The sequence below is a fragment of the Podarcis muralis genome, chromosome 12 (assembly GCF_964188315.1).
Source record: "Podarcis muralis chromosome 12, rPodMur119.hap1.1, whole genome shotgun sequence".
NCBI lineage: Eukaryota > Metazoa > Chordata > Lepidosauria > Squamata > Lacertidae > Podarcis > Podarcis muralis.
In genome coordinates this window covers 63,177,574-63,190,868 of record NC_135666.1, presented here as the reverse complement: position 1 = coordinate 63,190,868, position 13,295 = coordinate 63,177,574, and the positions used below count along the sequence as shown (strand labels likewise).

The following is a 13,295-nucleotide window of genomic DNA, read 5'->3' as shown; positions in this document are numbered from 1 at the left end:
AGATGATCCATTCAAACTGTTAGGGAAAAATCTAGGTGTGAGGCTGCTCAGTCACCCAGTTCATCGGGCAGAGCCCGCGGGTCCCTGTGGAATAAAGGAAGGAGTCCAGCCAACCGGAGCAAATAGCTGTAGACCAAAGTTTATTGCGCAATAGGTTCAAAGAGCAAGTTTTGAACCCCGAGGATGGGGTGACAAAGACTTTTAAAACTTTCCCATCACATCCCAGAATACAGTTCGAAGGCGAGGGGTTAACCTTGGCAAACATGTCAGACAAGTCCTTGGTACAAGATTAGCATAAGCAGACATGGCAGGGCAAGACTCAGGTATAAGATTAGCATAGACAAATATGTCTTAAGTACCCACCACCCAAAAGTACAATAGAAGTTCCTTTGCATGTCTGGAGCCTGAGGCGAGCCAGGTGATGAGATTTGGCTTCCTTTGGCTAACAATGTGCCCAGCAATTGTCACCTCTGAGAACTTCCTGGAGTCCCTTTTCAAGGGGCAAATAGCTTTGGAATGGAGGAAACTGGTAAAGGAGATGATTTTATATTATTTTTAAAGCTAGGTGACTTCCCTGAGCTGTCAAGTTGGAAGGATATATTCAGGCATAATATTTGTAATATGTAACTTTAAAGATGTGCCCCCCCCCCCCCCGGTAATTTCCATAACATTTCCCCCCTTCAGAGATAAATTTGCTTAGGTTCCGTACAGGTAAGGTAAAGGTACCCCTGCCCGTACGGGCCAGTCGTGACCGACTCTGGGGTTGCGTGCTCATCTCGCTTAAGAGGCCGGGAGCCAGCGCTGTCCGGAGACACTTCCGGGTCACGTGGCCAGCGTGACGAAGCTGCTCTGGCGAGCCAGCACCAGCGCAGCGCACGGAAACGCCGTTACCTTCCTGCTATAAAGCGGTACTTATTTATCTACTTGCACTTAAGGATGCTTTCGAACTGCTAGGTGGGCAGGAGCTGGGACCGAACGACGGGAGCTCACCCCGCCGCGGGGATTCGAACCGCCGACCATATGATCGGCAAGTAAAACTGAGGTTTTACCCACAGCGCCACCCGTGTCCCATTTTAGGTTCCGTAGGAACCGTAAATATTTTCTCTGCACTTAACTACAGTTCAGACATAGACATATTTCCCACCCCCCTTTGGTCCCGTATGTTATATAGATATGCACTAAATAATAACTTGGTATCCACCGTTCCAGATGTGTGGGTTTATGTAAACTTGAAAGGGACTTCCAAGCCATGCCTCTTAAGGTCATTTGCAAGTATAGCAGTGCACATAGCTGGATATAGGATACCACATAAAAAGAACACCTGTTGTATTTTGTTACTTAGAATCATAGAATCATAGAGTTGTAAGAGACCACAAGGGCCATCGAGTCCAACCCCCTGCCAAGCAGGAAACACCATCAGAGCACTCCTGACATATGGTTGTCAAGCCTCTGCTTAAAGACCTCCAAAGAAGGAGACTCCACCACACTCCTTGGCAGCAAATTCCACTGTCGAACAGCTCTTACTGTCAGGAAGTTCTTCCTAATGTTTAGGTGGAATCTTCTTTCTTGTAGTTTGGATCCATTGCTCCGTGTCCGCTTCTCTGGAGCAGCAGAAAACAACCTTTCTCCCTCCTCTATATGACATCCTTTTATATATTTGAACATGGCTATCATATCACCCCTTAACCTCCTCTTCTCCAGGCTAAACATGCCCAGCTCCCTTAGCCATTCCTCATAAGGCATCGTTTCCAGGCCTTTGACCATTTTGGTTGCCCTCCTCTGGACACGTTCCAGTTTGTCAGTGTCCTTCTTGAACTGTGGTGCCCAGAACTGGACACAGTACTCCAGGTGAGGTCTGACCAGAGCAGAATACAGTGGCACTTAATTACTTGTATTCTAGCTCTTTGGGAGAAACATTTCTCAATACTGGTCTATGCTTTACATTTAGCAGGAAGGTCCACTAATGACTGAAAATGCAGTTTGCTTTGTCCTGCGTAGTTTTTTGTGTGTTCTCAGGTGTCAAGCTAGTTCTACTTTGGTCTCACACTGGCATAGTGGTACAGCAGTGGCAATCCTTGGTGAATCCACTTAGGGCTTTCATATTAACCATGTCGCCTGGCACTCACCATAGCTGGCACAGGTTTGGACACGTCATGAGAGAGATGTCTTTGCCTTGGCCTTTCTATGGGATTTTATTATAGGCTCTGGTCTTGTACTCATGGGAAGTTGCTCACTTGCTCTTAAAGGACCAAAAAGCTAATTGCAGCCTGGGTACACTTGCCCAATTCAAACAGAGTCCATGGTTCTCAACTTTCTAAACCAGTCTGTTAAAACAAAACCAGTCTTAATAAGGCACTTGTCCAAATAAGTCAATTTAAATCTATAAGGGATCATTCCTGCTAAATCAAGGCATATACACTTTTCTTGTTATCTGGGCTTTCATGGACTTGGTAAAATCAAAATTCGGTAGAGAAGAGTAAGCACACAATTTGGTAGTCCAATTGAGATGAAAAAATGAGAGCAATTATGGGGAATAATATGTTGGAGATGTAAACAAAGTGAAGGAACCTTATTCCACGTATGGTGGTTGTGTCCTCAAATAAATAAATAAAATTTGGGACATGATCTACACCCATTTCCATTTGGCATTCTAATCAAAACATCCCAAATAATAATAGTGTTGCCTCAAAACTACCTGATAAAATATGGTTCCAAGAATAATACTTGGTTGTGGTTAGATTAATTTCACAGCTATACGGGAAAACCAAGATTAATAAATAAATACAGAACAATTGCTACTTAACAGTACTGAATCTGCAAGAGATACAGAGAAGTCATAGAAGAGATTCAAAATAGTTTTCTGGAACAGAAAGAAAGTGACTGCAAAGAAAGAAAGAAATAGTAAAAAAAATACGGTAATTTCTTTCTGGGAACTTCATGTATAGAAAAAACAAATCACTATTTGTGTCCTTTGAATAAAAAAATATATTTTTGGTGACAAATTTAAAATAAATAAATAAATAAATGGGTAGAGAAGGTTGGCACACTGCAGAGTGCCAGGTGGGACAAGCAAATATGATCATCAGTTGACTTAATCTAAATATAGCCTGCTCTATCGGAAAGCATGTAATATATGAGAATCCTCCATGAAAAAACTTGGGGTGTAAGCCAAACCCTTCTGTTGTTCATAGTTATGCACCCTATATTATACAGAAACAATTAACACAGAAATTTTATCCCCCCCTTTGTGGGGGGGACTATCAGATACATTTCAGCATTCCTACATAATAACACATAATACACAAAACATACAAATTATTAATGCTACACCATATCTTGAGGGAATAATGTGATCTTGAGACCATTCTTGCTGCTTTTACAAGTATCTCCAAACTTGGGCAGAAGGGCATTTCTTGCCTGCCTTTGAGTCATTGGGAGGAAGTTAAGAGCCCTTCCAAATGTTGCTGAAATGTTAATAGCTTTCTAGGTTCTTTCCTTCTTGGGTTGTGGTCAAAGAGATAAAATGTCCTTCAAAATTCAATTAGTCAGTTTCTCAAGTCTTTTTATGCATAAATTTTTATTAATTTTCCAATATAATTGTACATTTTTATCCAAATTTTGACAAATTATCTTTTTTTGGACTTCCTTCAGCTTCTCTGGCAATCATCCATATTTATCTCTTCAGTACACATTCCCTTCATTTGTATTGCCATTTGTCTCCCCCCCCTTCTATTTCTTTTTAACAATACATCTCAACTTTTACAGTGCTTCTTGAAACCCCGCTAGCGTTGTTTGCACATCACATACATTTTTCAGATATTTTACAAACTTTCCCCAGTCTTCGATGAATTTTTGGTCTTTCACGTATCTAATTTTCCCAGTTAGTTTGTCCAATTCCGCATAGTCTGTCAGTTTCATTCTCCATTCTTCTATCGTCATTATTTCCTCTTGTTTCCATTTCTGGGCCGGTAAAATTCTTGCTGCTGTAACTGTATACTCGAAGAGTTTACAGTCCTTTCTTCTTATTTCCTTTCCTGTAATCCCTAAAAGAAAAGCTTCTGGTTTCTTTACAAAAGTATATTTTAACATCTTTTTCAATTCATTATATATCGCTTCCCAGAAGTTTTTCACTTTCTTACATTCCCACCATATATGGTAAAATGTTCCTTCTTTTTCTTTACATTTCCAACACTTATTACATATCTTAAACATTTTTGCTAATTTTACCGGTGTAATATACCATCTATAAAACATTTTCATGATATTTTCCTTCAACACCGTGCATGCAGTAAATTTTAAATTTTCTTTCCACAATTTTCCCCCATCGTCAAATTGAATGTTATATCCAAAATCTTTGGCCCATTGTATCATTATCGATTTAACCTCTTCATCTTTCGTATACCATTCCAACAATATCTTATACATTTTTGACAAAGTTTTACATTCATTATTTATTATCTCAGTTTGAAACTTTGAATCTTTTTCTACATAACCACTCTCTGCCACTCTTTAAAAATCCCTACCCCCTTTATAATGGGGATAGTCTGAAATAAAAATAACATCTTTGGAAGCACGCTCATCTTTGTCGTCGAAATTCTACCCCAAAAGGACAGTTTCATTCTACCCCACACCTCCAGATCATTCCTTATTTCCTTCCAAAGTATGATAGAAATAGTTATTCTGGAACAGGTCAATATTTTTAGGTGTTAACCAAATTCCTAGATATGTTACCTTTTTCACCACCTCCATCTCTGTTTGTTGTTGCATTATTTCTATCATACTTTGATCCATATTTAGTTTTTTTCTTATTCAATCTAAACCCGGCCATATTTCCAAATTTTTCAATCTCCTCCATTGCTTCTTTTACACTCTCCATTGGTTCTTCCATCGTTATTACCAGATCATCAGCAAAGGCTTTAACTTTATATTCATTCTGACCTACTGTCACCCCTTTTATTAATCTATTTTGTCTAATCGCACTTAAAAAGACCTCCAGAACCGTTATAAATAACAATGGCGAGAGTGGACAACCCTGTCTTGTTCCTTTAGATATTTTTATATCTTCCGTAATTACATTATTGACTATCAATTTGGCTCTCTGCTCTGTATATATTGCCTTAATTCCATTAAAGAACTCCTTTCCCACATCCACATTTTTCAACATAAAATCCCATGCTATATTATCAAAGGCCTTTTCTGCATCCACAAACATTAGTATCGCTTGTTTCTCATTCCTGGCAGTCAGATATTCCAAAATATTAATTATATTCCTTATATTGTCTTTCATCTGTCTGCCTGGTCTCAAGTCTTCTTATGGGAAGAAATTGTTGTGGCCACTGTGATGCATTGGCAGGCTGCTTAGCTGGTGAGGAGATCGTCTTAATATTTGGTCTCCCGCAAAGCATCCTTTGAAAATAGGCCTGCGGGGGGGGGGGGGATCTGAAAACATAATTAGTTTTTTTTTTTTTAAAAGGAGGAAGATAATAGTCAAGAAAGGAGATAATATTCTAAAATTTTCTTCTTGGGAAGCTGTAAATAACATCCATTTAAATATTATAATCATTTACATTTAATTTCCTTCATTTAGTTTGGCTGTGGAAGAAACGAAGGGACAAAACCTTTGTTAATTTGAACACAATTGGCAAGTTATTAAACATTTTGCTTATGTGGGTCCGAATTCTCTTAGAGGTTCATGTATCCTGTTTGAAAGGGAAATTTTTATTTCCTGTGAAAAACTCTGTCAGGAATGCTGTTCCTATAATGCAACCAGATAAAAGACAAACTCAGTGGGAAAACTGTGAAAAGAATTTTGCATGTTAGATTGGAACTTGGTAGGCTCTTAATAGTTGATGGTTGTCAATGGTTCCGTACTAGGGCAAAGATTTGGGGTACCATAAGGAGAAGGGGTAATTCTCATTGCAATTCCCTTTTACAGAAAGAAATTTGAATTTAAACCTGTTCCTCACTTCCACTGTGTATTCATAAGGGATTTGATTTAGATTGTATCTTACCGGCCCAGTGGTTTTTCCTACTTTCTTCAGTTTAAGCTTGAATTTTGCTATAAGAAGCTGATAATCTGAGCCACAGTCAGCTCCAGGTCTTGTTTTTGCTGACTGTATAGAGCTTCTCCATCTTTGGCTGCAGAGAATATAATCAATCTAATTTCGATGCTGCCCATCTGGTGATGTCCATGTGTAGAGTCGTCTTTTGTGTTGTTGGAAAAGAGTGTTTGTGATGACCAGCTTGTTCTATTAACCTTTGCCCTGCTTCGGTTTGAACTCCAAGGCCAAACTTGCCAGTTGTTCCTTTTATCTCTTGATTCCCTACTTTAGCATTCCAATCCCCTATAATGAGAAGAACATTCTTCTTTGGTGTCATTTCTAGAAGGTGTTGTAAGTCTTCATAGAATTAATCAATTTCAGTTTCTTCAGCACCAGTAATTGGTGCATAAACTTGGATTAAAGGTAAAGGGTAAAGGGACCCCTGACCATTAGGTCCAGTCGTTACCGACTCTGGTGTTGCGGTGCTCATCTCGCTTTATTGGCTGAGGGAGCCGGCGTACAGCTTCCGGGTCATGTGGCCAGCATGACTAAGCCACTTCTGGAGAACCAGAGCAGCGCATGGAAACATCATTTACCTTCCCGCTGGAGCGGTACCTATTTATTTACTTGCACTTTGGCGTGCTTTCAAACTGCTAGGTGGGCAGGAGCTGGGACCGAGCAACGGGAGCTCACCCTGTTGCGGGGATTCAAACCGCTGACCTTCTGATCAGCAAGTCCTAGGATCTGTGGTTTAACCCAAAAGTGGAAGGAAAAGGTTCTGGGTTGGAGAATTGGAGAGTCGGGGGCACATGACCCCAAGGCCCCCTCAGGTTATGGAACTGTTAGATCCGCACACAGTTACTATGCCTTTGTAATAATTCGCTTAATTGCCAAATATATGGAGGTGAACACAGAGAGTGACAGCTATGCTTTGCTTCAAGTAGACCTGTCGAAATGAATGGGCCTAACTTAGTCATGTTCATTAAATTCAATGGGTCTACTCTAAAACATAGTTGAATGGGACCAGCAGGCACTCCCGTAAGGCAGAAGAACCCTTGCACGAGATCAAATTTGGCAGCTGCCCTGCCCCGGAATGCAGCTGAAACCTCTCCCCTCTTTCTCTCTGCCTCTCCCAGCCTGCCGACTGCCTTCTCTCTTGGGTTCTGCTCCTTCCCCTCAGTTGGAGAGGTGTCCCGTCTTCCAAACTCTAAGAGGTTCTTCATTCAAAGCTTTCTGACAGCAGAACACTCTCCCTTGGTAGGCTGTGGACTCTCCTTCATTGGAGGTTGGATGGCCATCTCTCAGGGATGCTTAAGATTCCTGCATTGGAGGGGGCTGGACTAGATGGCCCTTGGGGGTCCCCCATTAGCTTCCACTATTGAAGAAATGCCAACCATCTGACAACTAACCTAAAAACTTGGGTCAGTGTACTTTTGTATTGCGTGTACTTTGGGGATGACCCAAAGAGAACTAATACCTGCAACCGCAGCCTCTTACGGGTTTCCCCACCCTCCCCCCATGACTGAAATTGGGAGAGGGCGTTCTCTTTTGTGGCACTCCACCTGCAGCACGGTTGTTGGTTGCCAAGAGAGAGAGAAAAAACCTGAGCAGCAGGTTGCATTCAGACGACCTCCTGGTATTGCCTGCGAGGACAGCCAGAAGAGGCAGAGTTGGTCAACCTGCCAAACTCTCTGCCCCCTCTCTTTTCCCAAAGGGGGAAAGGGGGAGCCAATTGCTGTGGACCCTCAAACTCAGAAGAAACCGGAGTTGCGTCTGCACCAGACATTAGAAGCACCCTCATGCCCCATGAATGGTCTTGCTTCCCCCACAGAACCCCAGGAACCTTAAAGCTTCTTACAATACAGTGTTAGATCAGGGTTTCCCAAACTTGGGTCTCCAGCTGTTTTTGGACTACAACTCCCATCACCCCTAGCTAGCAGGACCAGTGGTCAGGGACAATGGGAATTGTAGTTAAAAACAGCTGGAGACCAGATTTTTATGGGCCCCTCTAGATTGTCCCTCAGGGCCTGAGTGTGCTAAGCAGGAGGGGGGGGGGGATGACCTCCCGCACTCCTTCAAGAAAAGGTCTTGTTCGAAGTTCACGCTTCCAACAGGAGGTCGTTCCAGGTTAATTGTGTTCACGTTCAAGTCAAATAACCAAAAGAGGGAAAGGTGGAGCTTTTGCTTGCTGACGCTTACTCAGGAAGCCTGCACTCTGATTGGCTTGGTAGTTCTGAGGGAGCTTTGCCTCTGAATGTTTCGTTCAGTGTCTCCCTGCTATGTACAAGGCCTGTGCTAAGAAAGAAAGTCAAACTTCTCTCTTCTTCTTTCCTCAGATTGTATGCCGCCCCCTCCCCCCCATGTCATCTATGATACTCAGGACTTACCTTGTCGCGTCTAGGCTTGGATGTCTTCTGCTGGGCAGGGACAGCTGCTCTTAGGCTGAATCCTGGGACAAGGCAGCCGATTTTGTCTGCTTTTAAAGTCGGAAAGAAAAGGGAAGAAAATGAAGAAAAGTGTCATGTTTCTTGCCCAGAGAACAGTTGCCATTTATTTGCCACTTGTCTTCTCTAAAAAAAACCTGCATGCCTAGAAATAGACTTCATGCAAAAATCATTTGGAGTAAAATCTATTGCGGTCAATTATTTTTTTTTTAAGTAACACTCCAAACAAGATCTTTAATACATTTTAAATTGTATTTTAACCCTTATTTTAATTAACTGCCCCCCCATTATGTTTTCTTGTAATTTTATTGGTGTTAGCCACCCTGAGCCCAGTTCTGGGCAGGGAGGGCGGGGTATAAATAAAAATTTATTATTATGAGAGTTATAGTCATGTATACTTTGCTTATCATTGAACTGTAGAGTCAGAAGGGACCCCAAGGGTCATCCAATCCATCCCCCTGCAGTGCAGGAATCATTTGCGCAACATGGGACTCAAACCCACGACCCTGAGATTACGAGTCTCATGCTCTATCAACTGAGCTGGAGTCTGGTTCAACATTTTAGGCCTTTGTAGTGCAATCCTTTACACATCGACTCAGAGGTTCTTTTAAGTTCAATGCCTTTTATTCCCAGGTAAATGGGTAGAGATCCCCGCAGCCTTACAGCAAAGGCTCCTCAGATTGTTGGAATTCTTTTTAAAAAAACAGTGTAAAATATTTTGTGCTTCTTTGTTTTTACCACCTGCGGGGTTGATTTAGGCAAAAAAGGCCTTGTGATCTTCGGATGGGCAACAATTCTGTTGACCCTGTGTGAGTGGGGGAATCCAGACACATATTAAAAATGCTGTGAAAATGCTTTTTAAAAGAAGCATTTTGAAAAATGTATTGAATTTGCCATAAGCTCACCATTGCCATCTAGTGTCACCTTTGTATAACGCACTTAAAACGTTGCATTTGCGACTTCTGTCATGGACTGCCATGGCGTGCAGCGGACCCATGAAAGCGGACTCTGACCATGCAGTTAATTAAGGATAATATGAGAGTAATTATCCTTGTGACCCCCCCCCCCCGGGTCAGGGAGGGCAAGCTTTGACTGGCGGATTGTCCGTTGACTGTCTCTCGCTCTGACGGAATGCAGGGGGCAGGGGCCCTGAGTGCTTGGCACTGCATGAATCAGAACTCTCCAATGTGGCCACCGTGAGCGGGAATACTTCTTTTTTTTAAGATAAAAAATCTGGACTTAAGAAACAGGTGTGTTTTGGAAGACGGAGACATGATAACCTGCTAAATGAATCAGCCACTGTGTGCCAAGGTTTTGATCTGGAGAGGACTTTGCCGTAACAGGATTGTTAGGTAAGTGAAGGGGGGCCTTCGGTTCTCTTTTTATAGTTACATTATTTTTGCTGATTTATGATCCGGCAAACCTTCACTGAAGATGAACTAAAAAATTATTAATGGATTGAATACATTCCAAACTAAAAAAAATTGGGAGGGCTTCCCATGTTCTGGCTATCGGGAGAAAGTTTCTTTCACTTGTTTCTGTGTTCTTCTCTTGTTTTCCCCCAGATTCAGGTAGGTAGACCAATTGGTCTCTAAGGTGCTACTGGACAATTTTGCAAATTTTTTTTGGAAGGATTCTTTTAAATACTGTCTAAGGACTTTTTTGTTTGTTTTAAGACTTGATTCTTTTAAAGGAATTTTTTTTGGAAGTTTTCCCCCAATTTCATAACTCCGATCTTAACCCACTGTCTTATCATCACAATCACTGGTATATGACTTTCTATTGTGTTTAACAAATCCATATGTCTATTAACTTGCAAGAAGCATTTTATTCTGTGTTGTTATCCGTAGGTTGATTTTCAGCGTGGTCCGCCCACCCCCCGAGGCCACGTTTTTTATCTTCCAGGGCTCTGGGCTCTCTTCCAGCTCTCCTTTGTTTAATAAGATTTATGGCGCAGCAATCTTTCAGGTCTTAAGGAAAATGGGTGGAACTCCATGTTGATTTCTTCAAATCATTCTGTCTGTGCAAGCATGCCAGTTTTCCAGATTTGACAGAAGAAAAAAGAGCAGGAGATTCCTTTGCCCCCAGAAACGCCCTGTCTCCCCCACCCCTCAGCCTCTTTCCCCCCAAGATTCCTTCCCCCTATGTGATCCGGTTCCTCAGCCACTGTTTCCCCTCCACCAGGATGAAGAGATGGAGGAGATCTTGCTGGCATCCTTCTTTCACCTACAAGAGACAAAGGGGAGCCAGGAGTGCATGGTGCTTCTCTCAGAGGTGCATTCTGGCCTTTGTGCCCATTTCATATTTTAGTTATGTGAAAATACATCTCTTGTCTTTCCCTCAGATACTGAAAGAACCCAGGGATTACTTCCAATGTCAACAGAACGTGGCCAGACTGAGAAACAACTCCTTCCTCCTTACCCAGCGGCCTCTCTCTGGTGTCCAGCGAAGTCCTCTCTGCCTCAGAGGGATCAGGACCCGCTGCTGCTGACTGATCCTTTTCCTGAAAGAGCAACAAGGATTTGTAATAGAGAATGTGGAAATGGGTTAGAAAAGGACCCCCCCGGTTCCTGGGGGGTTGCACTTCAGTTCTCAAAATCCACTCTTATCCTCCAGCAAAATTACTTGTACTTTCCAATCGTGAAATTAATAACTTTTATCCAGTAAAGAAAGAATATTCTTTCAACCTTAGTTATCTAGTCCTTGCTTTAAGTTGTTTACAAGGCGGGGAGACGGACTTCCTCTTTGCGTCTTCCCCGATCGTGCCAAATTCAAAGAAGAAATTTTTTCTTTTAAGTCCAATTTCCGTATCACTCACGGGTTGTTGCTTTTAATCCAGATGTTCAAAGGAAGAAGTCAGCGCTCTCCGTCCATGGTATGCGGCTTCACTCAGCAGGGGAAGCAGAGGACTCTCAGCACCGCGCCGCTCCCCGTCCCCCATTCCGTAGCCTTAAAAAAGGCTCCTTCGCGGGTCGGGGGGCGCTAATGGTGCCCACCGAGTCACCAAGTCCACGGGCTTCCACGCCCGTGGTTTTTAAGGGTCCCCGCGTCGCCGGCGCGACAGGACCCAATCCCTGCTGAGCTGATTCCCTCCGGAGCTCAGAGGGAATCCGCCATTAGACGATGGCGCTAACCCATTGCTCCCATTGTCAATGCCATGGCCTCTTCCTGCTTCAGGGCCAGCTGAGTCTTGCTCATCCATCTGTGCTATCAGGAAGTCTCCAAAAGATCAGAAGGAACCCCTTGGTCTTCTGCTAAGTTCTGTCCATCCAAACGAATGAGAGGTACTGGCAAATTCTAGAAACAAAGACACTGTTCTGTTATAAAACTGATAAATGGGAAGGAGAAGAAGGTGGTTCCCTGTGCAAGTGTAGATGAGTCTTGGAAGGAACCAGGACTGGACTGCACCACAGGCCAGACTCTGAGCTTTCTTTAAGAAAAAAAGGAAGAAGAAGAAGAAATCTTCTAGCTCTAGTTTTAAACTATTTTTTTATAGTGTTTTAATGTTGAAATCTGCCCTGGGAACTTAGGGTGAACTGCATGTAAATAATAGGATGGGTAATTACTAATTATAATAATTAAAATAACAATAATGTTGCATAGCATAACCCCACCACCACATCTGCTTAGAGGTTCCCAGGTGGCCTCAGTGACTAGCATTGCCCCCTTCCAGCTCTGGCTAGTTTGCCAGCCCCAGTCTCTTTGGGATGAGAGGACAAGGCCATGGTATTCCATGCTCTGGATCCAATGGGATCATTGCAATGCCCTCCATGTGCAGCTGCCCTTGAAGACAACTCAGAAACAGCTGCAAAATGCAGCTGTCAGATTACGGGCTGGGCTCCGTCTCTTTATTAATTTCATTTCTTTCCCACCATTTTCTCCAAGGAACTCCAGGGTCTACCCCTTCTTCCTGAATTCCCAAAACAACTCTCCAGAACACATTCAATTCCTTTTTTTAAATTTTATTTTATTACCTTAATATAATTATTACAAAATCAAAATCAATTAACAAAGTGTTACAATCACATACATATATACTTACCTGGCAGAGGAGACACCTTGATCATGAAGGAGATTTTCCCAGGGTAAGGCTCATCTATTGCACTGCCGGTGTGCCGACCCCTGCAATTTCCCCAATATTAATAAATAAATAAATCACATACAAATATTCAAAATTCCATAATGCTGTTAATAAAAAAGAAAAATATAGAAAAGAAGAATGAAAAAGAAGAAAGAATAAGAAAAAGGAAAAAGAAAAATTAGAAAAAGAGAAAGCGAAGAAAGTAGGAAGAATTTCTTCCAAATTTATTCTACATGTATTTCAATAAACAAATAATAATAAAATTTCATTGAATGACTTCCACCGCTTACACTGCATTTCCTCAATTGATTGCATGGGTCACGCTCTCCTTTCTTTCTTTTTTCTTTCTGCATCTATTTTACGTACAAATCTTTCTTTCCCACTACGACGTCTGCTAGTAGATAGCCCGGATTCCTCGGTCTGAAGGGGGCCAGGGATGCCGAGGAATGCCCTGGTCCCCCTCCCCGGCTTGGCAGAGAGGAAGGGGGCAAGAGTCTCTCTGCTCCCTGGACTTGGGGGTCCCCTGCCCCCCCCGGGGATTCCCTTCTCCCCACTGCGCCCTCTGGCGGGGGAGACAGGAGACTCAGCCCACGCAGAAGTTGCCAAGGCTACAGGCGCTCCCTTTTTGGCTCCGGAGGACCTCCTCCTTCTCCACTGTTTCCTGTCCCCTCTAGGAACCCAGCTCAGCTGCTCTTAACCATTGGAATGCCGAGCTTTCTCTCTCCAAAG

The 13,295-nt window shown here is 42.7% G+C and overlaps 1 protein-coding gene across 1 annotated transcript in view; it reads left to right on the top strand.

Annotated features, from left to right (window-relative positions):
* The window catches only part of LOC114607218 (alpha-lactalbumin-like), a 48,351-nt gene extending 35,508 nt beyond the window's left edge, over positions 1-12,843 (top strand). Inside the window, 1 exon segment of the mRNA XM_077936611.1 lies at positions 10,830-12,843. Coding sequence (XP_077792737.1) covers positions 10,830-10,976 — 147 coding nt within the window. The 3' untranslated portion in view covers positions 10,977-12,843.
* Positions 12,844-13,295: the final 452 nt, after the last annotated feature.